The sequence below is a fragment of the Podarcis tiliguerta genome (genome assembly GCF_965153285.1).
Source record: "Podarcis tiliguerta genome assembly, chromosome: 1".
NCBI classification, from domain to species: domain Eukaryota; kingdom Metazoa; phylum Chordata; class Lepidosauria; order Squamata; family Lacertidae; genus Podarcis; species Podarcis tiliguerta.
In genome coordinates this window covers 55,696,627-55,723,915 of record NC_139534.1, presented here as the reverse complement: position 1 = coordinate 55,723,915, position 27,289 = coordinate 55,696,627, and the positions used below count along the sequence as shown (strand labels likewise).

Sequence of the window (27,289 nt, the reverse complement as noted above, 5' to 3'; positions counted from 1 at the left end):
TAACACTTGATTGGAAGCTGCCCAGAGTGGCTGGGGAAACTCAGCCAGATGGGCGGGGTATAAATAATAAATTATTATTATTATTATTATTATTATTATTATTATTATTATTATCCCCTTCTCAACCTTAAACAGCCTAGCAGTCACCTTCACACAAACTACCTTCAAACACACTCACCCCAGATGTGAATATTGATGGATTCCCGCTCTCTAGCATTTCCTCCAGCTCCTCATCTGTTGTATTCTTCCCGGCTGCATCCCAGGGAAAGAAACGGGGAAAGAACAAGAGCTTCAGGTACTGCAACAAGAACAAACACTTCCTTGGGAGCTACAAATACTACCAGGGCAGGAAGGGGTGCAAATGCTTCTAGGCAGAAGAACCCAGCTCTAGCATTCAGGATCATGCTCTACCCAAAGGTAAAGGCCAAGGCATAAAGCATACATACTGATCTCAAGCTGTCGCTGAATCCTTCCTTTGCTCCGTTCCCGGAAGTCGACCTGTGCTTCGTTGTACTTCGTCATCACATCGACAAATTTTCGGGAAAGGACTGAATGCTGGAGACAGGAAGAAGTGATAACTCAAGGGACCCTGGCTGATCTGCCAATTATCTACTGGCATTATTTTTTGGAAGCTGGAAACTGAAAGATTTGGTTTTTTTTGGAAAACCCATAAGTCTTTGAGTCTGCATTAAAAAGAGACTTAATACCTTAAAGTTTTCAAATGTGTGCATGTTTAAGTGTTATCTTTAAGAAACTGAAAATCATTTGCATAAGCAAAAGCATTTTAAATATTTAAAAATTACAGTTAAGCAGCTTGTGTGAAACAAACTGCAAAAGATGCAGAGTTCCTTCCTCACCCTTCCAAGCTATGGCTCAGAAACCATCAGCTTCTTTCTTACTCTCTCATTTTTTAAAGCTAGCTATCAGGGCCTAATTCGAACTATAGGGTTCAACTTGGAACCAGTTTTGTTCCACCATGAAAAGCAAGCAGTCCCTCTGAGTATGTGAAAAAAGTCTCATCATTATTAATTTAGTCAATGCTTCATTACAAAAACAGTGCTGAAATGACTTACAACAATATCTCATGGCTCATAAATACATCGTTTAAAAGCAATACAACAGCTAATAATGTTAATAAAAAAAAAATCCACCCTGAAATACAAAAGTAGCCTCACTTGCTCTTGGATAAACACGGAAATAAACAAAATATCACAAAAGCACAATATTATTAGAGTCCAACTCAGTGGCGTAGCGTGGGTTGTCAGCACCCGGGGCAAGGCAAGTAATTTGCACCCCCTAACCCGTGGATTTGCGCCCCCTAATCCTAACCCCCAGATGTTGCACCTGGTGCGGCCGGCCCCCCCTGCACCCCCCACGCTACGCCACTGGTCCAACTGCCTGGTAGAATAAAAACACCTTTGCCTGGCACCAAATATATGAAAATGTCTCTTGGGGGGAAATGGAGAGAAGGGCCTCAGATCCTGATCTTATGGTCCAGGTAAGTTTGCACGGGGAAAGGCGGTGTGTGAGGTATTAGAGCCTGAGTTGTGCAAGGCTTTACTGGGTAGAACCAGTACTTTAAATTGGGCTTGGGAAGAACTACAGCTAGTTCCCGCACAACTGGGATTCAGATGCAGGCCTGAGAATGTGGCTCCCAAGAGGATTTGAGTTCCAGATTATACCCCACTTTCCCCACCACCCCCTGCAGCAGTTAGCCTCTTGTTGCTTTCAGAAAAGTTTTTCTCCCTTCTTTTCTGACCACTGGCTGACAGTGGGCAAAGGCGTCCAACAGTATGGAATTGCCACAGAGCTCTGCTTACCTGGGACTTCCGTATCCGTAGGTCAGCTGAGGATCGAACCTCATCCTGTTCAATATTCCTCTCCATACCTGTGAATGCAGGGAAAGGAGTTGATGGAAAGATGCTCTGGTTCTATCCTGCACAGTGAAGACGTCTGGTGTCCCTTTGCCTAGGCAAATGCCTATACCACTCTCATAGGTGCCAACTACTAGGGGCCGAGGCATTTTCAGAGGATGTTGTACAACATCATGTCACCCTGTCCACTGGAGAAGCTGGTGTGCTGCGTAGTTATCTGGAGATGCTGCGTAGTTGTCTTTCTGTACATTCCTTTCTCAACCACCCTGGCACCATCCTGGAATGTTGTGTCCTGACCTTCTTATCTATCTGTATACATCCTCTCCTTATCACCCTGGAATGTTAAGTGCGCTCTGTACGTTCTCTGAGTCTCACTACATCAATCACTATAGATTGTTTACTAAGGAAGTCTTCTGCCTGTCTAACTCTGTGTTCCCTTTATCTAATGATGATTAATGTCTTATACGCAACCCTTGTATGTCTTATACGCAACCCTTGTAACCCATGTAATGCACCACGTGTAACCAATCAGCAGCAAGCACATACGAGGCAATGCTGTAATATTCAATAAAAGGGACTCTCCGAGACATGGTCGAGGAGATGCCTCCCAGATGACACCCACTAGTCGTCTGTAGTTTATTTCAACCCAACACTGGTGCCTCTGACCATTCTTCCTCCCTCCTTCTACATTAGTGTGCATACTAGCATATTGCCATAGTTTGTAGGAACAAGTCCTTTTCTTAAGAGTCTGCATAATTTAATTACTTTGGTGATGAGAGAGGAACGTGCAGAGGGGGGCAACAAGAAGACTGGGCCAGGGTGCTCAGCCTGCAGCTACAGAAGAGGGAGACGCTAGTACAGAAGAGGGAGACGCTAGTACCTCGGGTTACAGACGCTTCAGGTTACAGACTCTGCTAACCCAGAAATAGTACCTCAGGTTAAGAACTTTGCTTCAGGATGAGAACAGAAATCGCGCGGCGGCAGCAGGAGGCCCCATTAGCGAAAGTGGTACCTCAGGTTAAGAACAGTTTCAGGTTAAGAACAGACCTCCAGAACGAATTAAGTTCTTAACCCGAGGTACCACTGTATATTGCTTACACTTTATGCTGGATGGGAATCTTTTCCCAGTAGTGGGTGGAGCAAACTCCAAAGTGGGCAAGGCCAGACCCACACAAAATGTCTCTCTCTCTCAGACTCCCACACCCATTCTACTTAAACTTCCATTTTCTCCTCTGATTCTTTTTAAACAAAGGTTATAAAAAAAACCTAAAACGCTCTACAATACACTTCTCTGTCCTAACTGTTCAAAAAGCAAAAAAAAAAAAAGTCATTAATCCCCATGGAATAATGCAAATGACATCAAAACACAGCTAGGTTGAAACCCCTAACTTACAGCAATTCAAGACCTCAAACTTCAAAAAGCAATTGCATTCCAAAAACTGCATGCACACAATTGCAGAATTCTTGACTGACTTCTTGCATATTTTCAAGGAATGTAAGTCTACGTCTCTTCTGGGACATTTTCTCTTCTGCTTGATGTCTTTGCAGAGATCAGAGTTGCAACTGCACACTTTGTACAACAAAGCCCTTTCTCCTTTCATCTGCTCTGTATTGAATCTGGGGAGCCAGATTTGGTTGCCCATCCCTGCTTTAGGCATCCCCTAAATGAGAGCTGAGCACTATAAATTAGAACTTCCAAGACCAGTCTGCCCGAGGGACATGTTACTTACTCTTAAGTTTGTTTCGGACACTGTTAGCCATTTTCTTGATATCTGCTGTGAGCTGCTCCAGGTCATCCTTAGTCTCTGCAGAACACAAGAATAGACATCAGTGCTGAGCAGCATGAGAACAGCAGCAAGCATCCTCTTGGAAAGAATCCAGTTTTGAAGTCACGACAGAGCAGGGGAAAGAGAAAAGGTTGTCAGTTGAGAGCTGCTGGGACCGCAGGGCCCACCAACAATTTGGCTCCCAGCATTTACCTGGTGGCATCAGTGGGAGGTGGCCATTTAATTTCTCACCATGCCCCTATCATAGTATCACTTTGGGGCATTGTGGGAAATTAAACTGGAGGAGGGCCTGCACAAGAGGGAACTTTGTCCACAGCCTTCTGAAACCTGAGAGGAGAGCAGAGGAAGACTCTTCAGGCTGTTTACTTCCAAGTAGCCCCTCACTCTCTTACACAGTATATCAAGAGGCAGGGAGACAAGAAAGGTTTAGCAGGTTTGGTTCTGTGTTCTCAGAGTAGGGGAAAGTCCATAAGAATCATTGCCAAAAATTTCTCTCAAGGGGGTTTGTGTCTTACTCACTTGGTTCAGGGATTGGGGCTGACAGGATGATGCTATACAGCTTTTTTGCCTCTTCTACATTTTCGGAAATTTTATCAATATTCTGCCGGGTTTCTTCAATCTGCAAAGTTATGGAAACAAAATGAAGAGGATTCTTACCATTACACTGACACCGCTGGGAGAGTAGGTGTGGGGAAATCAAGATCCTAATCCCTATAGAGTCAGCACCAAGCTCATTTATGCATACCTCACTTTAGCTGTCTCCCTCCCCAGGTCATACAATCATATTTAGGAACAGCTGCAGCCGTCACAGCTTTGGATGCTGTCAATGTATGGTACTTTCCTATCTATGTAATTGTATGTCACTTGACTACTACTCCACATGGAGGAAATGCAAACTGTTAAGGCTCCAGAGGAGACAGCACGGCTAAGCACTGTTGAATATGAGACAGGAAAGTCAAATAATGATAAGGAGAAAACTTCACTTGGCACTTTTAGAACACCATTATGCATGCAAAGCATATTCTAGCTTCTGCCTGTACCTCCTTCCTGAGAAAGAAAACAAATAAACCAAACCTCATGAAAACCCAGCCTATCCATGTGCCATGACTCTTGGACTTAGTTTTAATTTCAGCTCTCTCTCCCAGACTCTCCTTACCTCTGCAAAGAATTCATCCATGAAAGCTGTGTTGTCAATAGCGATTTCCAGGTCTTCATCGGCATCATCCTGGTCCTGTTTCTGTAAAGGGACAAGATGGCAAGAATTAAAGGAGAAGAACCACACAACCATATTTTATACCAAGTCCAACCTCCTTAGTCCAGCTTGGTGGTAAAGGAAACATCTTAATATTATAGGCTAGAGTTGCATCTTTTCTCTTTTTAATTGGCAAAATTCATTCTGCATTGTCTTTAAGTTACAAAGATTACTCCAGATACCATTATGTAAAAAAAATCTCAGAATAATAAATAGAACATTAAGAAGAAGAAATCCTCACACACTATCAATAATATAAATTAGGGTTGCTATACGGGACATAGCTGGGATTTGGCCGTCGGAAATTGTGTCCTTGCGAAAATTGCTGAAATGTCCAGGAAAATCTGCATGTATGGCAACTCATTTTGGTAGTGTTGTTTCCTTAAAAATAGATCATGAAATCTTCCTTTTTTGTTTTTCAGAAAAGCTCAACAACTTTGGGTAAAATCCTTTTGAAATACAGCAACCCTAATACACGTACCTTGGAAGCCAAACGGAATCCATTCCGGAAGTTCATTCGGCTTCCAAAACATTCGACTTCCAAGGCACAGCTTCTGATTGGCTGCAGGAGCTTCCTGCAGCCAATCGGAAGCCATGGAAGCTGCACCAAACGTTTGGCTTCCAAAAGAACGTTCGAAAACCGGAACACTCACTTCCGGTTTTCGATCATTCAGGAGCTGGAATGCTCAACTCCCAAGGCGTCCGGGAGCCAAGATACAACTGTATAAATCCCTGCAAGCCACTGAAACACATGAAAAGTGAGACCACGTCAAACCTTGGGATGGAAACCAACCACCACAAACCACTTGATCACTTTAAAAAATGGTGCAAATGCAGAAGGATTTGCCTCCTGTATCCTAAGCTCATGAAGTCCAGCCTTGCCGCCGCCACCACCAACTGTCAGAAATCTAGGAAAGGTAGATCTACAGTAATAGCAAGAGCAGGATCTCTGCCTGGTCAAAGGCTACAGACGGCTGCTTCCACTGTATGTTCTGTGGTTTGTGTCCATTTTTCCTACCCACAGAAACTGCAACAGCAAGGGAAATACCAGGATGTGGAAGAGGAGGGTGGCTCTATTCCATTACAAGAAAGGGCCCAAGAAAACGTATGGAGGCAGACCACACCTAATGCTGGTAGCCTTCTCCAAACTAGTGAAGAGTTGGAGATACTTTTCCTTTGTGCAGATTAAGCAGAAAGGGAACCCAGGGTCTTTAGCCTCTCCCCCAAAGCTGGGTCCCCCTCCCTCTGCTCCTTAGTCTGCTTTGCTCTTCCTGAAATTAAATGTCTGCTTTTATTTAACTATGCACCTCTACAATATTGACTTCAGGCTTCCAACGCCTGCTCTTAAAAATAGCACATCATTCGTCATTACTTGCTGAGCAACAAAAACCAAACAAACTACACCCTCTACAAACCACACCCTCTTAGGGACTCGTTCTGCCTTGGGTGGAAAGGTGACAAAAGGATAACCAGGCCCTAAGGTCAACAAACTGCATGCAGTAAAGCTGACTGACTAGAAGTCATGCTGCACAGTCAAGGTCAAGGCCTTTCAAGGGCAGGACATAGCACTGGTGTTGGTTGTGCATCACAGGAGAGGCAAGTGAACAGAGTGCAGAGAATAAAAGCTAAAGGGAGGAGAAAAGATTGGGTGCCATCGATTTGGGTGGCAAGCACAAAGTTATCACAGAGTTTCCAGAATCCGGCTTTCAGAGATACCCAAAATATAAGCTTCTTTTATTATGGTATTGCATTCTTTGTTCCAGGTATGGGAGAGAGATTTACATGCTTTGTTTTTGAGGTTAATAGATACAGTACACTAAACATGCAACTTACATGGGAGTTAGGTTCTGGAAATAGCACCTAAAGCCAAAATTGTGTAGAGTCAAAACACATTGGGTTCAATGATGGGTGGGATTGCAAGTCTTCTTTCCTGGATGCCCACCCCCTTTTATTTATTTTTAAAAATTGCCAAGCACGTAAAGCTGAATGTGCACAAGTTAATTTACTTAAATAGTGGGCTTACTATATTTACAAAACTGACGAAGAGCAGTCATCTTATCTCAATGTTCCAGCTACTGCCAAGATCATGAGGAGAAAATGAAAACAAAAATCCTTAAAAAGACCAGAAGATCGAGTGACAGATTCAGTAACCTTAGAGGCTGTCAGTTGTGAAGCACACAATGGCTTTTAAGATTCTAATAAATTATTACAGATGGTTGACTTGGATGGCTGCAAGGACTGTTGCTGTAGACTATGTGAGCCATGAGAAGGAAATATAGGCTTCTTGCAGAACGTGAGTTGCTCAAAAGTTGGAAGCAAATACAGGTCAGACACAGCTTCTTAATGAAATATTGGGTCTGTGACTATATAATAAAAATTGCTGTCTAAAAAAAGCTGTATACCATACATCTAAGAGGGACGCGGGTGGCGCTGTTGGTTAAACCACAGAGCCTAGGACTTGCCGATCAGAAGGTCGGCGGTTTGAATCCCTGCGACAGGGTGAGCTCCCATTGCTCAGTCCCTGCTCCTGCCAACCTAGCAGTTTGAAAGCACATGAAAGTGCTAGTAGATAAATAGGTACTGCTCTGGCGGGAAGGTAAACGGCGTTTCCGTGCACTGCTCTGGTTTGCCAGAAAGCGGCTTAGTCATGCTGGCCACATGACCCGGAAGCCGTACTTCGGCTTCCTCGGGCAGTAAAGCGAGATGAGCACTGCAACCCCAGAGTCGTCCATGACTGGACCTGATAGTCGGGGTCACTTTACCTTTACCTTCCATACATCTACTCTAACGATGAGCAAATTCTTATTGTTACTGATGCAAAATGGTTGGTTGCCTGGACCCCATGCCTCTGCTTCCCATGTGAGCCACACACCTCCCACCCTCCCTGCTATTCAAGAATTGTACTGGAGTAGCATGGGATCCAGCCACAACAAGCCATAACATATAACATAGGTCTGACAGGTAGAGCCGGAGTAAAGATTCAATAATGAATTACAGGTATGTCCATATTGCCCTTCAATAAAAGTCTAGAATGCCTGAGTTGATTAGCATCATCATTACTATTTATTAAATTTGCTTACCACCCTTCACCCAAAGATTACGGGGCAGTTCGCAACATAAAAATACAAAATGAGAACTCAAACTACGCAATACAAACAAAAACAAAACTTTTATTTCAGATTTAATTACTGTTGTTTTAACACTCTGTGAGCCACTTCAGTTATCCGCGGTTAGAAGAGCAAGGAGAAATCAATAAAACACATTGTCTTGCTGCCCAACAACATCTACATCTATTCTGTGTGACCCAAACATGGACAGGAGCAATAGAGAAACAAGCAGAAACGAGCAAAAAAATTATGTTTGCCCAAAAGTTGCCCAAGGATACTGAGGAACCTTCTCCAACCTTCTGTCCCTCCAGATATTTTGGATCACAGCTCCCAGCATGGTCAGTAGGGAAGATATAGTACAAAACATCTGGAAGGAAGACAGCTTGAGGAAGGCTGGTATGGAGCAATGGAATATGCTACTGCTATGCAGTCAGAGAAATATCAATTCAAAAGAAAAATGCTTCTTCCAGCTTTCAATTTTCAGTTTTTCCTTTCTATATCTTCCACAGGTCAAATTGAGCTGGACAGAGAATGCAGATGAGCTTTCTCCATGAATTAATTTTCAAGTTAATAGCATAGCTTCCAAACGCATGTATTTGTGACAAAACAGCCAGGGACAGGCTTTTAATATATGATCGTGTACACATTTTTTCTTGACTCTAAACAGAAAAAGCATTGTGTGTGAAGCAGCTTGAGCAGAAGGTCCAAGCCCTGCAGAAAAGAACACTGCGAGTGAGGAAGCGGAGGAAACAGTTCCCAGCTGTAATTTATTGGATGCAAGCAATTTCAGTTCTGAATCTGAAGCTGGATTGGAGCCAGTGACCTAGAATTAGACGATTTCCATCTTTCACTTGCACCCCCCTCAAGCTACCCTCTGCACCTGCTAAAACAAGATTCAACAGTAAAAAATCAAATGAGAGCTGCCACCCAAATTCGCTTCCTTAGTAAAAGAAAAATTCAGGCAAAGACTCAAGCAAATCATCATGAGAAATGTCGAGGGAAGATGAAACAATTTGTTCCCAGATACAGGACTGGGGAGTTTTATCAGATCTGGACAGAGTTGCACTCCCTCTGACGAAATAGGCACACTGTTGTTGTTGTTGTTTTTGGGGGGGGGGGCGACTCTAGAACCACCTTTGTCACTGTAGGCCCAAGCAACTTCAGTGAGCACCTATTGTCAACTCATTTTGGTGCACCAACTATGCCATTTCCTGTGTGACCACCATGTCATGAGTTCCTCACCACTCATCGATTGTAATATGCTTTATGTGGGGCTCCCTCCACATAACGCTGCCCCAGGCTGTTGAGTGGGACACCTGGAGATACACATAGTATACCTGTTCTGAGGCAGCTTCATTGGCTGTCAATTAGCTGTCAGGTCATGTTCAAGGTCTTGTTGCTAAGATACAAAGCCCTGAATGACTTAAAGACCAGGTTACCTGAAAGACTGCTTCCCCCTATATCATGTGCTGTAAGATCATCTGAGGAAATTTTACTCACAGAATCACACCCTACAGAATATTGCAGGGCAGTGAACCAAAAACAAAGCATTGCCTCTGGAATGTCCTTCCATCTTCCATACATGACACATCATCCATCAGTTGTTTCAGATGTCTTGTAAAGACATATTTTTGTCTAGGTTTCACCGGACCCTGTTATTACCAAATTTCTGTTTTTTTATGATGTTTTTGTGAAGAGATCTTAAAACATTCAGCAGTTTAGAAATGCTTTCAATTAGATAAATAGAGTTAAAATGAAATGCTCTCACGGCTTACAGCTTCCCACAGCCAGTATCACTGCTGTTTATTGACTACATTTATATAGCTTCTGCCCATCAATAAAAAAAAACACTTCCGAGATAGCTAACACTATTAAAGACACAATGTACAATAATTTAGAAACAATAAGAGACAGCAAAAAGACTTCCTTGCAATGGAGACTATTACTCCAAAGACCATTTATGGACAGTTTAGCAGGAAATGTTACACACCAGAGGATAAGCAAGCACAACGTCTCCTTTCTACAGCTTCGTCAGAGAAAAAAGTCTCGTGGTTCAGGCAGCAAAAAGCGGACTTTGGTTCTCTAAGGAGCACAGACAGTCCCTCCAAGGTGCTGCTACTTGGCTCAGTAACTAAAGCCACTACAGTTAAGTGCTCTTCAGTCTCACAAAATGGAGGTCAGAGGTTATGTTAGTGGAAAGGTGACTGAGCCATCTGCATTCACAAGGAGTGCATCTAATCTCACATCTGGTCCTGAACACACACACACACACCGCAAGAGGTATTAACGGATTGCTGCTTGCAGAAGGGCGGGGGCGTCCTGCTCTCACACACGGAGACAGTCTGATCTGCATGCACAAAGACACGTCCCCCCCCCCCACACAGACGTTCCCCACATTCCAGCCTTCCCTGTGATGCACTCCATCACTTCCAGGCAATCATAAATTGCTTACACTTGCACCGTTCCCTTTCCTTCTTCAGCAGCAAATTTACTTGACTGTGCACTCAGGTCTCTGTGTCGTACCAGTGCTTTTTTTCTAAAAAAAAATGTTTAGGGGTGCTCTCATTTTCCTACTCATATTGAAATACTGCCCTTCAATGAGGCCAAACTTAGATTCACAAAATGTTTAGGGGTATGCGGACCTCTGCGTCCGCCTAGGAAAAAAGCACTGGTCGTACCTTCTTGTCATGCATTTTTTTGCTTCCAATTCACCTCCCTCTAAATTAAAGGGTAATATGCATGTAACATCCCACATGTAGACAACAGCACTTCTTCTTGTCTAGGCATGGAGGTCCAAAGATGAGTGTGCCCCAACTCTGCCTCTACAGGAACACATGATTCATTCCTCAGCCTGATGAAAACCAGGACAGATGGCTAGCATCCTTGTTTAATTGCATTACACCCTCACAGCATGCTCTACAAAAACCCTCTGTCCTTCAGTCCAATGCATCTTGAGGGGGTGTGGGATGACAGTGAACAGTCAGAGCAGCAAACACGGAACGGGTGGATGGCAGAGAGGGGGGACATTTGGGGTGGGGCAGTAATTAAACAAAGGCTGGTAGGAAGGCACTTTGCAACTGGGGGCCCCTGTTAAAATAAAAATAAAAATGGGTGATATCCAGCTTAATCATACCCAAAGCAGACTCACTGAAATTAAATCCATTGACTTCAGTTGGGCTACCTCAAGTAAGACTTACAGAACAATCTTAACCATGCCTATTCAGTCAGAAGTCAGTCTGATTAAATTAAGTGGATCTTATTCCCAGGTAAGGAGGTTTAGCTTGCGGCCTAAGTTGAATATCACGAAGGGAATTTGTTCCACTATGAGTCTTCTAAAAAATAATATTATTTATATTGCTGAAATTCTGCCTTCATCATCAAATGACCTGAGGGCAGGTCACAACAATAAAAAAATCAATAGGCAATAAGCATTAGAACAGAAATTGATCTTTTTTTGGCTTGTATGCAAGTCATACAAAGTATTTTTTAAATACCCCCCCCCAAAAAAAGAACTTCATATAAATAAAACCCATTGCACTTTTCAGACTAGTTATACTGTACTGCATAAGCTCAAAATATACTTCAAGTTTAACTTTTTACATTTCTGCATCATTCCAGGCAGAATTTGGACTGTTTGACCTGGATTAATTTTAAGAACAAACATCTCCCAGTGGGGAAAGCAAGCAGGTACGGTTTGGTGTAAAAATTAGCAACATTACAGGGGCACAAATACAGTGGCGTAGCGTGGGGGGTGCAGGGGGGGCCGGCCGCACCGGGCGCAACATCTGGGGGTTACGGTTAGGGGGCACAAATCCACGGGTTAGGGGGCGCAAATTACTTGCCTTACCCTGGGTGCTGACAACCCACGCTACGCCACTGCACAAATATAAGCTGTGTTGCTATCACAGCCTGTCCCCTTTGCTCTAAGGTAGCCTTGCCCTGCCTAGTTTGCTCCCTAAGTCATGGACGACAACAGTCAGCTCCAGCATGTTCTGTCTGGGGCTGAAGGAAGTTGTAGTCCAAAACATATGGAGGTCAGCAGGTTGGGGAAGGGACAGGCTGCAGTTGCTCAGTGTGGCTCAGCCCTAGCACTGCAAACAGATACTTGGGCTACAGTTCATCAGGAGGTACTTCCTATACTCTCTCCCTCTCTCTCTCTCTCTCTCTCTGTGTGTGTGCGTGTGTGTGTGTGTAGGTTTGTTTTTGAGACAAAGGTTAGGGCACTAAGAGAACCTGCAAAAGACTATTCAGCTACTTATTTCCTCAGGGGTACAAAGTTTTCCCTTTGATGGATATAGTTCAAGGATATAGTCAGAAGGAAGGCCCATTAGGGATTAACGTGCACTGACTGAAGGAAAATATTTACAAATTTCAGCACCCTCCATCACATAAACTGCCAATCCTGCTGGTGTTTGTAAACCACCCTGGGGTAAATATTATGAAGTGTAGGATATAATTACCTTAAATAAATACAAAACAGTGATTGATGACCAAAGGTCTTACTTGATTTATGACACACCACATGCTGAACAAACACCTTCTGTTAATTGCAAAAAGAGGCCCTTTTTAAAAATAAAGCACTGTCATCTGTTACTCAAAAACCGCACACATTCTAAAAACAGATTCAGCCTCACCTTCCTTAATGGTTAGCTCTAAAGAAGTGCCATTTTTATGACCTTCCTTCATGACAAACTTTTAAAACATATGGAGGGGACTTTCAGCTTTCAGTGAACAAATGGATTCTGAAGGGCGGAGATGAAACGAGTAAAATATAGGTTTTCAAAATTTCAAGGGATTAAAGAACATGACTAAATGCCAATACAGCACAGTGCCTAAGAGACTGAGTCTGAAATCTCAACCCCATTAACCTGAGAGTAAGCCCTATTTAACTAAATAGGATTTACTTCTGAGTAGACATAGTTAGAATTAATCTGTGAGAGCTGTGAATAAGGAAGACCCTGGTTCAAATCTTACCTCTACCATGGATCCGCTACGCGGCAGCCATGCTCTCTCAACCTCAGTTCCTCATCAGCCATAAGGGGGACAATGACACTGGCTTATCTCAGAAATGGGGAGCCTGTGACCCTCAAGATGTAGTTTGGATTACAACTCCTCTCATCTCTGACACTAGCCATGCTGGCTGCGGCCGATGGACTTTGTATTTCACAAGGGCACCATGTTGGCTACCCTTGTGCTATGCAATGTTAAGACTTAACAACAAGGAAGGGATATAGTTTCATACTACTTTGATATTTCACTTGCGATCTTAAACATACGGTACTTTCCAGGAAGTAATTGCCAATTAATTCAGCAGAGCTCACTCAGAATAAATATATGCTACTTCAGGCTAGGATCAATGATTCCCTAAAAGCAGCAGTCTGTAAGATCACAACAAAATTAATTAAATTAAATTAAAATCTGTGAGCTGTGAATACCCTGGTTCAATTTAAATTAATTAAATTAAGGAAGACAGAGGAAGACAGTGAAGGCAGAGGAAGACAGTGAAGGCCTATCTCAGAGCAAACTATTGTGGATACTGAATTCAGGTTAAACAATACTTCAGTGTTGTTGTACTGAATCCGCAGGTTGAAGGGAAAGCATTACTAAATACTCTCATGTTCAGGAGCCCCAAAAAGCACCATCATGAATGGACAGATGCCTTTAACGTCACAAACATGAACAAACCTAGCAATACTTATCCGCTACCTTCCTCGTTCATTCAGTGTTATCACAGCACAAGGCAAGATTTTTTTAAACCCAGAATACTTTTGGGCAGGCTTCCACACAGTGATCATAATCTACCATGGTCCACAAAGAGTGAGCGAACTGCAACAGTAACTATAATATCCAGCAATCACTTGATCAAACTGATCAGATCAAATAATGTTATGGTTTGGGGGACAATAAGCCTTAAAAGAACAAAGTGCAACTACGCCCAAGTGTATCACAACTCCACAGGATAATTAGCAAAATAGAACAATGAGTTGTCCTAAACAAGACAGTCTATTAAATTGTTAGAATTTACAAAAATGAATTTTCATCTGATTTTTATCCCATATCTTTATAGCTCACCAATCCCTTATCTCTTATTCTTCACTTGCTTTCTTTCAAACCTCCCCAACAGCCATAACAGTTCCAGCACACAGACCACATTATTTGGACAGTTCGATCTTAGAAGAAGAATTCTGCGAAGACAAGCATGCAATTGCAATATGCAATATCTATTTTATTTTATTTTAAAATGTTTATACCACTTTTCTAAAAGAAACTGCACAAAGACATCAACTAATTTTGGAGCAAAAAGAGGGTTTCACTTCCTTGGCATCAGCTAAATCAGTGTTGATGAACCTCCAGCTTGTGGGCTAAATCTGGCCTGTGAGGCTGTTTTCCCCAAACCATGCCCACCTGCCCTATGACTGACAGCATAAAAGATGTCAGGTGTGGGGCAGGTAGGATTCCCTGCACATCAGCTGAAACAAGGAGTTCAAACCTGCTTGGTTGCTAACTCCTGCCACCCCAGCAGGCTACCTTTGACAGGTAGACAAGATAACTCACATCATTGGGACATCAGATGATTGACAGATGAGTGGTCCTGCCCACATGTTGAAGTTGACCAATGGGGAGAAAGATCTAGCCCACAAAGTCAGAAATTTCCCCACTCCTGAGCTAAATGTAGGGAAGGAAAAAGAAGAGTCTGGGAAATTGTAAGTCATCAGCACCCGATTTTAAGAGAAGCTTATCTATATCAAAACTGTATATTTCAGTTATGTAAGTTAGTCTCCATGGCGCAGACTACACAGCCTTGCCACTGGCTAGGAACACATGGGAATCAAAGGAGAATTCAGCAGCAGTCATATTTAGGATTCATGCACAATGCTGGAACAAAGAACTTCAACAGGCTGGACAGCAGAATATGAATTGAAGGCAATAAGGCTTTTGAAAAGGATGCATTCATAGGGCTGTTCCACTCCTTACATTGGCATCCAGGACATATATACTAAGTTATTTGACTTTTAAAAAATGGGGTAATGAAGAAACAGTGGTGGAGCATATGTCTGCACTGCTCAGGGCGGGTGTGCTCCTGAGGGGTGTGTGGTGTGGAGGGTGCCCTCCCAGGCGCGAGATAGCCGCTTGGGTGCCCGGAGCAGCATGCGCGCCCTGCAGCCGGGGGCGGAGCAAGCCACCCATGGCGGACATTCGGCGTGCGGCCTGCCCACGACTTCCAAGCCTTCCCCAAACTGTCAAAATGAAGGGAGAAGGGGGGGGAATGCCGCTGGCAAAGCGGCATAGCTCCCCCCTTCCCCCGGTGGCTTGGGGTAGGCTTGGGAGTTGCGGGCAGGTGGTGCGCCGAATGTCACCCCCCTCTGTGAGGGCACCCGGGGCATCTGCCCCCACCGCCCCCCCTTCCTACACCCCTGTGAAGAAAAGCAGTGGCCAGCCCTTCAACAAGCATTGTATTGTAGCCTTCATGTTTCTCATAAATCATTTTTTCTAACTATTTATTAAGCAGTCCTCTGAGGGAAATTACAGAGTTTACTTTTATTGATGCACAAACTCAGCAGCTATGCTTGCTGCTTAGATTAAATTGCATGTTTGGGTCACACCAAGCGCAAACAGCAAGGGGGAAGCGAGCACTTTCCCCCTGTTTGCTCTGTAAAGTATCTAGCAAGGCAACTCACAAGATGGGAGTTCCTGAAAGTTTGTTGTTTAAACCTTAACCTCCATTTGCGGGTGAAGTAATGTTTCTGCCTTTGTGGGGGGAACCGCATAGACCTAGTCTAGACAGGTACTTCTAAATACTTAAACAATGCTTCTCCCCACATTTTCTCCAGCCCTATTTCAGTAAGCGTACTTAGGGTTGTGGCTGGTGGGTTTTAAAATTACTGTTTCTCATATTTTAGCATCTGAAGTGAAGAATATTGTCAGCACACTTTGGGATAATTAGCAAATAAAATACATTTGGATCTGGAAGAGTCAACGGAATGGAAGAAGAAAAATGACTGAAAGGAGATGTCAGAAAACAGTGCTTTTAGTATATGTTGCCAGTAATTAGGATGGACTCAAAGGGAGCTGCCTCAGGAACATAACCATTCCCACCGGCAACACAATGGACTGAACAAGGAGAAAGTTAGGGGTGTAGGAAAAGAATTTCAATGCTACTTGCAGAATTGTAACATTCCAAGAAGCAGAAAACACCTCCCAGGCACTCACATGTCCACAGGCAATTTAAAGATGTGAACAGATCATATCTGCCATCATTGGTGAAAATGAGGAATTCCTCAAAATGGCAGTGGGTGAGTTTGAGTCCATGCTTTTTATTTATGTTTGCTGCCTTGGCTTGGATTCATTTGGGGATGTAGTGCTTCACAGGACTTGGTGAAAGGTGTGGTGATGGGCTCCTTATGGGTCATAAATATGCAAAAAGCCAAAGGGGGGGGGAGAGGCCCAGGAACTCTAGTCACAGCTCAGCTCAGTTTGCATTCTGTCAGTGGGAGGAATTCAACATCGTGTTAAGGTAATTCCGCCCCCCCCCCCAGCCAAGCAAGCATTTCTGCTGGCCAGATGGAATGATTCCACCTCTCCTCCCCCTGTGAGCTGTACCAGGGCTTCTCCCAACTCCCCTAAAGTCAATTTTGGGGTGTGTGCAGGGGTAGGAGAAGCCCTATTACGCAATCATTCATTGAACCCACACAATATTCCTTTCCCCAGCCTTTAACAGTATTCTCTGCTCTATTTACAGAGTTATGGAAATTAGAGATAGACATGGGCTCTGGCGACATCTGCTCTTTTTATCTCTGCCTCCTCACACGCAACGTTCTCATGCGACATCCTCTTCCTCTGCTTGGTCTTCTCCCTTGTCACAGAACCTCTAAGGAATACCCAACTCCATTGCTGTGTATACAGGAGCTTGAACTCAACACATTCCTCTGCCTGAGCAGCAGAACCTACAGCAGGCAGGGAGAAATAATACAGTGCTGCCTAAAAACAATCTCCTTCAAAGCGGAAAGGAGATGCCACGCAATCTGCCGGAGAAGCCTTTCGGCAGTATTCTGACTGGGTACTCCACTATGGGAGTAGTTCTCAAACCTTCAAGCTAAGCCATGTTGCCTTAGCAGATACCTTACTCACAGCTATATGTCGGTCCCAACTTCCTAGAATTCATTTAACCCATTTTACCTGCCTCTCCACAGCTTGAAGCAGCTAATGTAAACATTAAATCCCAATTTTCACAATAGGCCAATTCTTCCTCCAATCCACTGCTATCCCAGCAACCATCTGAGGCCCTCCAGAAATTGCTGGACTCCAACTCCCACCAGCCTCAGACAGTATGGGCAATGGCCAGGGATTATGAGCACTGGAGTCTAGCAACCTCTGGAAAGCCACAGGTTAGCCACACTTGCCATACAGCTGTAATGGTTTTGTTTAATAGAACGAGTCCACGCCAGAGAGAGCTACTATTAGTGATAATGAGGCTCTCTCAGTGGGGGCTGCACAGCTTTGGAATTCCCTCCCTGGAGAAATGCATAGGCCATAGGGCTTTGTTGCTTAAAAAAAGAACTATAAATGCATTTTAATTATTTTCTTTGTTGGATTGAATTGTGCTGCATATGAGGCGGCAAATGCTGCCAGTGTGTGTGTGCGCTCTCTCTCGCTCTCTCATCTTGTTTAGTTGTTTAGTCGTGTCCGACTCTTCGTGAATATTGAAATTGTAGCTATTCTATTTTAAGGTGTTTTAGAGTCTTGCACACCACCTCATGAGGCCACTGCACCTTGAAAGGTGGGTTAAAGGTCTTTTAAATAAAACTAAGCTAAACGGCATGGAATTAAAATAAAAGTGCACAATTCAAAAACTGCACACCGATGTGCTGCTGGGATTCCTTTCCTGTGTCTCATGTCCAGTGTCAGCAGAAATAGCTGCACCACATCAGTTGTTCCACCATACTATTAAGAACTGAGAACATTTTGTCAAAAGCGGTCATGTCCACCAACAGAAATCAGTTTTCAGGCTTACACAGAAGTGCTCCATAATACAGTGGTATCTCAGGTTAAGAACTTAATTAGTTCTGGAGGTCTGTTCTTAACCTGAGGTACCACTTTAGGTAATGGGGCCTCCTGCTGTCGCCGCCACAATTTCTGTTCTCATCCTGAAGCAAAGTTCTTAACCAGAGGTACTATTTCTGGGTTCTGTAACCTGAAGCGTCTGTAACCCGAGGAACCACTGTATGCTGTAAGTGTTATAGGAAGTATCACATTAATGTATTGAGCAGAGGGGCTTGCTCCTGGAAATATGAAACCTTGATGCAACTTGCATATCCCTTGCAGATGAGAGAAGGGGTATTAAGGCATTACAGTCCTGAAGTTTAATGGTGCTTACCTCCAGGTAACTGTGTATGGTGGCCCAATTAGCTTTGTGCTGCACATACATGGAGCTCAAGGGTCGCTTCCAACTCCACAATTCTATGATTCAAGTGGTTAACCCAAACCACTAGTCTATGCTGAGGTTCTAGGCCACACTTTCAGGAAGGACCAAACATGGTACAACTAGCATATCATGTGATTTGTATCCTTATTTTTCAAGGAGATATAGCTTCCACTTGCTTCACTGCCTTCACCTGGGAAAACCACTGAATCGGAGAAAAAGGTCTATTGGGTGTCTCCGGATTGACGTTTGCTCCAGTTTAGCTCTAAAGAGTAGGCTATCTGGGGGAAAGTGGCAGGGCAAAGGCAAAACCACTCAGACCTGTTCTTTCTAGGCACAGAACAAGCGGAGGTATGTATGAGACCTCAGACAGGATAGCAGAAAGCTGATTTGAGACTGGGGAAAGGCCTTTTTTTCTGTCTGAAAAGCAATGGAGACACCTGTTACAACCGTATCTTCAAGGAAGTTTATACCTCAAAGGGATAACATCCAAACAAGCCCAAAGCAATAACTGCTTTTGCTAAAACCAATGTCAACAGGAAACTAGGTGGAAAGATAATACATGACCAGTGGCAAAAGACTAGAAAACTGGAACAACTTATCACCTGATGTTCTCATGAGGTATGACTCCCATGGCACTGGCTACTTCTACTCCTCAAAGGATCCAAGGTCAAGATATGTAGGCTCTGAGCACATTTTTCACAGCTGCATTCTGTCCTCACAAACAATTCTGCTGAACTTTACTCTCACTGCACTCAGCTAAGCACAACTGCTGACGCAGCTGCTGCCCTCCTCCTTCCTCTCCTTGCAGGGGAGAAGAGCAGAAGAAGGCTGGCTGCCGGTTTCATCATCCAGTTCACGGAGCGATAAGTTTCATTCCAACTCTGACCGTCACAGGCTCAGAGAGCCAGCCCACCCTTTTTACAAAGAACTAAATTTGAAGTTTCTACTCAGGAAACCGCTGAGAACAGGATGCATGTTGGTCATCTGTTAGGGATTTGTAAGCCAAGCAAATAATCACATATCAGCCAGAGTTTTGATTTCAGAACTGATAGCAGATACAGCCGCCTTACCAACAGTAGTCATCTGCATTTTTGTCATTTGAGCACACAACTTGACAGTGGGTGTCCATACTTCAAAGTCCTGCTCAAGTCATTGAAGACTGCTGGGTGGTCTAGAACAAATGGCTATCTCAAAGAGTTGTTATACAGAGATAATTATAATGCACTTTGCATACAAAAACACTATAAAAATAATAGGCCACCACCTCTATTTTCCTTGTTATATATGCATTGTGTGACTTACACCTGACTTGTAAAGAAATTGCTCCATCATGTTCAGGAAAATAAATTTTAGGTAAGTGTGTCAACTAATCCTAAGAGTCAGATTTCCTTGCACAGAAACCAGCCCAAAGTACAGATAGCATGCCACAATTGGTTCTGAAATCTCCTCAAAGCATCATGCAGAACCAGGATGCAAAACAAGTCTACCATTGGTTGTACATATTGTCAGCCTGGCCCTGGAAAAAACAAAATGGCCCAACATACACACTCACACATGGCAAAAATAGCCTTGTTTTCTTATGTTACATTCTAACCTTAGACTTACAGGAGTTTCATATATTCTGCTTACTACCAGCCACCATAACTGCACAGAAAATTCTGTACACTGCAGGATTGTCCAATCAACACTGCCTAGGATTAGATTGTTACTTAGAGTAGATTCACAGCCGTGCATTACTACACAGCCCTCTGATGTGTTTATGTGTGGATGATGCTTGTCATCACACAGCACCATTTATGAACTGCAGTAGTATTGCGGAGAGATCTTGCATGTACTGCTTGCTTTGTGCTAACCCGACCTGCTTTAATCGCACCCATTCGCCACCACAATCCCTTAAAAGAAACTGATGTCAAATGATGTTATATCAAGAAAAGTACCTCCAAGAATGCAGAGAGTACTTTACCCTGGGGGTGGGGGCAGAGTGCTGGTCCCCACACACTTCAAATTTAAAATCAGAAGCTTACAGTGACTATTACCACTGCACAACAATATGCTGAGACTTCATGCCTACCTTTCACCACTGGTGAAGTACAGTGGTACCTCGGGTTACAGACGCTTCAGGTTACAGACGCTTCAGGTTACAGACTCCGCTAACCCAAAAATAGTACCTCGGGTTAAGAACTTTGCTTTAGGATGAGAACAGAAATCGTGCTCCGGCGGCAGTGCTGCGGCAGTGGGAGGTCCCGTTAGCTAAAGTGGTGCTTCAGGTTAAGAAAAGTTTCAGGTTAAGAACGGACCTCCGGAACGAATTAAGTTCTTAACCTGAGGTACCACTGTACCTAGCATGCCATGCAGCTAGGTAGCAGCATGCCATGACTTCACCAGCCACTGAAACAGGAACCTTTAGTTTCTCTTCAAGTGCCCTAATAGATCTTAGCATGCTATAAGGAGCACATAATTGCAACACATTATATGCGGAGCTGCCTTTGAAGACTTCCTAAAAACCTCAGAACACAGCTGCTTGACTATTAACTAAGACTGCCTTGGAAAGCCCCTCTTGCCAGTTTTGAAACAACTTCCCTGACTGCCAGCCCATTTCCAAGCACAATTCAAAGTGCACAATGTAACGCCCTACCTTTGACCACAAGAATCTGCCTGTTTGTTAACCACCATCGTAGCCCTTGCCTTCCGAGGTGAGGCAGCTGGCTGTAGTACCCCAGCTTTGGAACACAAGCATTGCCTGGCTTTTACTCTTAGGTCTTGTCAGTGTTAGGCAGAGACCTTTTTATCCTCCCAGACCTTTTTAAATGTCAGCTTACACATTTTTCTTCTGCTACTGTTTCAGTTTGTGGGTTTGGCTGCCATGCTGCTTTACTCTTTTAATTGGCTTCACTTGGCCGCGAGCTGCCCTGAAAGCTCTTGCTGAAGGGTAGGGCAGACATCTGCTATATGCTATACACAAAAACAAAATGTCTTTTCCTAAGAAGCGACAGCCTATCCTTTTGACTCAGGGCTTCCCCTTTGGCTGAGGCTGCCTTTGTTCTGCCATTCAAATTCAAAAAGGAGAAATTCTAGAGAAAAGAAATGAAGAAATACTAACGTAGTGCCTTCCCGAAAGTCACTTCTGTTTGCTAGCCAAAGAAATGAAGCCCTTCAGTTCAGTGTAAGGCCTAAGGCCAGAATGGAGAACTTGTGGCCACCCAGATGTTGCTGGCTTCCAACTTTCACCAGCTCCTGCCAGCATGGCCAATGGTCAGGGATGTAGTTCACAACATCTGGAAGGTACCATGTGGGCTATCCCACTATTTTCCTTTGTTCTAAAGGGCAGGGCACTTGCCCATACAAACAGTCATTTGCCTGGACATGTATTTAAACTTCATAAGGCATGCTTCTGGAACCACAATTTCAAAAACTTACAACATTTAAAAACAACTAAGGGTGCAAGCCAAGCCACACTTAGCAGAGAACAAGTTCAACTTAGCTCAGAGGGGAGGGCTTAGAGGGAATCTTAACCATGTCTATGCAGAAGTAAGTCCTATTAAATTAGGTGAAGCTGACTCCCAGGTGAGTAAGGTTAGGACTTCAGACTTCTTTCCTAGCAGCCATAGAACTTTAGCTGGTACCATAATTGGCTGGAAAGTTAAAGAAACAGCTAACGTCTCAGTAGTTGGCTTTTTAGCTGTCAGCTTCCACTAGTTAACTTTTAAAAACTTTTTTTAAATTACCATATAAACTGTTCTAAAAATGATTTTCAAAGTATATGTTTAAAAGTTTTGTATAAGCTGAAACACAGCTTTCCCACAGTTTTATCTGACACAGACCACTCTATGACTTAAAGGAACATTGTCATTCCATATAATAAAAACTCTGGAACTTCTTGTTTGAGAGACAGAGAGTAGTGTATCTTCTATGAGAAAAGGGTCAGATCCACACCATATATTTAAACCACTTTAACAGTCATGGAAAGCCTGGCTTGTTTTCAGGGTGCTAGGAATTGTGGCTGTGTTAGGTCAGCACTCTTAAACTACAGTTCCCAGTGGTATAATAGTGTTTTAAATGTATGCAGTGAATGTGACCATGAACTCTTAAGAACTGTAAGTCCCCAAGTTCCTTGGGGCATTTTTTAAAAAATTTATTCTATAGCTTTCTGTGAAACTAATATGGTTGATCAACAATGGAAATAATTCACAATTCAAGCACACAGCTTCCCCCAAAGAATCCTGGGAACTGTAGTTTGTTCAGGGTGCTGGGAACTGGAGATCTGTGGGGGGTCAATTACAGTTCCCATTATTCCTTGGGGGGGGGGGGTAAATGTATGGTGTGGGTGTGACTTGTCAGAGGGTCTTCATGCAGCAAACCTGGGACAGAATAGAGTAGGAAATTCATGGAATAGAACAGAAGCCACTGCTGCCACAGATGGACCACAGTGTTCTCAGTAGACAACATGAGTTTTAGAAGGACAAAACGATAAGATGGACAAACAAGTACTGATGATCAGAGGTGAAGAGCTTCTCTGATTTCCTTAAAGGAAACAACCACCAAGATAGGTGGGGCAGGTTAGAACAGTTTACCAGAGGCTAGGATTTGTTGATGCTGTTTTTTGTTGAAGTTGGCAAGCCTACAGAGAAGGGAGAGAGAAAGCATACACAGGTCACAAAGTCACCCTAAAGATCACATTCACACGCACACAGCTTCCCACTTTGGGACCTAGATGCTTTTAATGAACAGATCCAAAGGACTACCAACCCCACATATTCAAAAGTTATGAGCTGTGACATTAGCATGTAAAAATAATTATACTAAATAGCTGCAAATTGAGATAAACACTGAACACAGCTCTTTTGAACCAATTACATTCCAGGTGGCAATTTTTCTCCATGCATGCAAATATAAGCTTGGGAGTTTTGTTTCTTTTCAAATAAAAGCCGAGATCCTCATGATTTTAGGATTTAATAAAGCCAGCAAAAGCCCTAAACCACAACATCTGCAATAATATCATGATAGCTGCCAGGCCCATTGATTCCTTTTACTTGCTATTAGAGGAGAGGAGAGTTGTCAGCTCTCACAATGGGACAAGAAGCACAGCACACTTTACGAAGGGAACTTACGACCCCCTTATATTTCATATTTATAATCATTTGTGTACATGATGCTATCAAAGCAGTCACATGTGATTCCAACTGCAATACTGTTTGAGCCTGCAAAAGTTTTGGGGGTGCTCACACTCCTTCATTCCGAATCAGTGCGCATATCTCATAACTTTCTGCAGAAACTCCATGGCTTTTTAACACCACAAATGTTCTGGTTTATTCTTCTCCTGCTTTTGCTATGCTATAGCCCCACTGGAGCGCAATAAAATTTGTGGCACTGGGTGAGCATCACAGAACAAGCCGACACACACATAGATTGACCACAGTCAAAAGCTGCCATATGGGGAACTTTCAAGGGACAGCTTCTACTACAGTTGCCCACAGCTGAACTAGGCCATTACCAAGCCAGAATGAAATGCAATTAAGACCCTATTCAGGCATTCTGCTTGTGTGTAAAATTGATCCCACCAAGCTCTGCTTCCCTGTTGCCGGACTTGTCACCTTCCAACCTGAGAAGGTGAAAGCTTGGATGCCCTTCTTTACTTCCCAGAAACCTGGTCATACAGCACACTACTGTCACATTCACACCGCACATTCAAAGTGCATGGCTTTCCCATGAAAAATCCTGGAAACTGTCGTTTGCTACGGGTTTGGTGATTTGTAGCTCTGTGAGGGGTAAACTGCAGTTCTGACAATTTGGGGGTGGGGAGAGGAAGCTAGATATGGTGTTGAAGGTAGCTAAAATCCCACTTGAGACCTTTGCCCTCCATGAACAGTAAGGTAATGGTGGGGAGGGCGAGATTCAGAGGCTTGTTCCCCACTTCGGTATGTAGGTTTTACCTGTGAGCACAGCTCTTGAATAGGGCTTATGTCTCTAAGAGGGAGAACCTACGTGCTGAGAGTCCCTCCTCAACACATCCGCCTCCTGGGAAGAGCTCTTCCTTCAGGAAAAGGATCTGCAAGCTGTTCTCTGGAAACGCTCCCCCTCCCCTCGGTTAAGATCTCCCCCTGTCCGTTTGGGACTTGAGTCTGCTGAGGAATAAAAATAAAATTAATCCCCTTCTCTCTCCCAAGCGTTTTATCTCCTCTGGCCCTGGCTGATGGCTTTATAATCCTGACTAAATCCCTGTCACTCCCTCTCCTTTGCTCCCTTTGCCCTGCCCCCATTTCTTTTGAATCATGGGCAGAGAAACAACCAAGTCTCTCTCACAGGCAGGAAACATGGCTCTTTCCTTAAAGATGGGGAAGGGGGCGGCCCACACTGTCCCAAAAGTCATGGAACAAGGAAGAGTAACCCTGCTCTAGTTAGGCAAAACGCAGGTGAATCACCTCACAGACCTCACTTCCCTAGGGACAAGGTCACATCCGGTCTTTTGAAGGAGAGGTGGGCGTTAAAGGAATACCTCCCCTTAAAAAATACTGGGAAATTATTATATAACCTTTGTGACCCACCTTAGATTTACACTAGAATATAGCAAATTGGGACGCGGGTGGCGCTGTGGGTTAAAGCCTCAGTGCCTAGGGCTTGCCGATCAAAAGGTTGGTGGTTCGAATCCCCGCGGTGGGGTGCGCTCCCGCTGTTCGGTCCCAGCGCCTGCCAACCTAGCAGTTCGAAAGCACCCCTGGGTGCAAGTAGATAAATAGGGACTGCTTACTAGCGGGAAGGTAAACGGCGTTTCCGTGTGCGGCTCTGGCTCGCCAGAGCAGTGATGTCACGCTTGCCACGTGACCCGGAAGTGTCTTCGGACAGCGCTGGCCCTTGGCCTCTTTGAGTGAGATGGGCGCACAACCCTAGAGTCTGTCAAGACTGGCCCGTACGGGCAGGGGTACCTTTACCTTTACCTTATAGCAAATGCAGGCCTATACTCTGCATTTCCCAACTTGGTCACAATAGACACAAACAAGAGAGGTTTTTTTGGCGGGTGAGGTCCCAAGCAATTGCTCAGATCTCCATAAAGAAAACCACTTCATTCTTTCAGAACTGGGCCATAGCATACAATGATTTTTATTTAAAAACATACACATGGCAGGAAAAGAGGCACGAGAAGCAGCTGCTGCAACATTTGATTCCAACTGAAAATCGGAAACAACGCCATATCTCTCAGAAATGAACATATCATTCCAGGGAAAACCATGACAGAGCTGGGGAAGCCCCCTTGGTTTTTAGAGTGGGGGCAAAAAGAGCTTTAGTATAGAAATGTAATAATAAAATAAAGCAAAACTTAATATCCGGTTCTCTGGCAGAGCCTATCTGGATTAGGAAAGACAACCAGTCGGAGATGTATTAAATCTGACTTTGTTCTAACAGCCTAATAACCACACACGCACCCAGTATTGGCAATGGAAACTGAAGCCCAGGAACACAACTTATTGACAAAGATCTCACTTCAAAGCTCTAGCTCTGCAGGTAAGAAGTCTAATAGACTGGCCCAGATGGGAAAAGGCATCTTCTGTCTCTTTATATATAGCATAACACAGAGAAAAGAGTAAAAGCAGTTTTGCAGCTCATTCTGCTATTCCCAGTCCAAAGCCATAATGGTGTCATTGATAAAAAAGGAAGTTTCTATTACAGAGCCTTTCCTTACTGACTACCTGGCACCTTTCAAGGGGGATCTGTCATCATAGCAGTATTTCTTCTATTGTATTATTGACAAACTGGTTGATGCTTAAGTTCACCTTTAAAAACCTGTCTTCCAATGAAATAGAAAAAGAGCATAACATTCATCACCACTTCTCTCCAAGGTAAAGCAAGGAGGACTTATGGAACATATTCCCCTTTGTTCTAAAGTAAGGAATAAAAACTCAGTTCTCTCTGGTTCATAGCATTGCTACTTCCCAGCCTGGAGCAATCACAGTCCAAGAACAGAAACCTACACTCCCGGAAATCCAGAGATTACTGTCAAGGTTGTGTCATCTCCCCCAATTCCATTCACGCACAGAAAAGAAGATAATTCAGCATCCTGACAATGTCAGCTTTTCCCCTTTCTTTTTTAAAAGAATGTTTTTCATCTTTAAGTAACAAATTGTGTGTGTGTGTGTGTGTGTGTGTGTGTGTGTGTGTGTGTATAATGTCCAGTAAAGTTTTCAAAAGCCAGGAAAAGGTTCTGTTAGCAGCCAGGGAATGGGGCGTCAGTACATTGCAGAGTTCACTGCATTCTCCCTTGACTTGCAAAAGCATAAAAAATTATGCAAACTGAGATAATAGGTGCAAGTTTGCATAATTTGCGCAAGTTACAGAATCCAGGTTGCTTCAGTGCACTTTTTTTTTTTTTTAATTAACGAAGAACACACACAATCCAGAGAACTCCCCTCTGGATACAATTTTTCCCCCAATTTTACAAGCAGGGGGACATCACAGTTAGCAGCCTCCAAGGGCTCTCGTGGCACCTCATACAGGAATAGATTTATTGTGGCACAGCAGAAGGGCTTTGTTAGTAGGTGATGGCATAATATGCTGGAGGGTGGAACAAGTGCCAACAATGCCTTTATATGGTCTACACAGGACAAACAGGACAAATTTACACAAAAGAATGAATGGGCACAACCCTGGCATTAAACAACTCAATATATTTAAAAACTCAAAAACAGAGGAATATTTTACTGCAGGACATTTTGATGCTGACCCAGAAGTCACCATTATTTGAAAACCATGGTACAAAGGAAGACAGCAGAAAGCACCAGCATGAAACTGATCCGCCAAGGTTCATCAGCAAATTAGATTCCACTGATTTAGGTCTTCATCAAGACCATGGGTTT

At 43.6% G+C, this 27,289-nt stretch overlaps 1 protein-coding gene across 5 annotated transcripts in view; it reads right to left on the bottom strand.

The window, feature by feature from the left end:
* The window catches only part of STX3 (syntaxin 3), a 41,683-nt gene that overhangs the window by 10,645 nt on the left and 3,749 nt on the right, over nucleotides 1-27,289 (bottom strand). For 4 of the 5 annotated variants that reach the window (XR_014505673.1, XM_083416246.1, XM_083416245.1 and 1 more), the window contains exons 2-7: nucleotides 4,818-4,898; nucleotides 4,181-4,280; nucleotides 3,605-3,679; nucleotides 1,821-1,888; nucleotides 447-555; nucleotides 179-252 (exon numbers count right to left, since the gene is read on the bottom strand). Coding sequence is in view for 4 of the 5 variants with exons in the window: in XM_083416246.1 (XP_083272372.1) it covers nucleotides 179-252; nucleotides 447-555; nucleotides 1,821-1,888; nucleotides 3,605-3,679; nucleotides 4,181-4,280; nucleotides 4,818-4,898 (507 nt within the window). In the remaining variant the exon portion in view is untranslated. Of the gene's footprint in view, nucleotides 1-178; nucleotides 253-446; nucleotides 556-1,820; nucleotides 1,889-3,604; nucleotides 3,680-4,180; nucleotides 4,281-4,817; nucleotides 4,899-9,459; nucleotides 9,598-27,289 lie in introns of those variants that run through there. The other variant, XM_083416244.1, reaches the window with a different exon arrangement.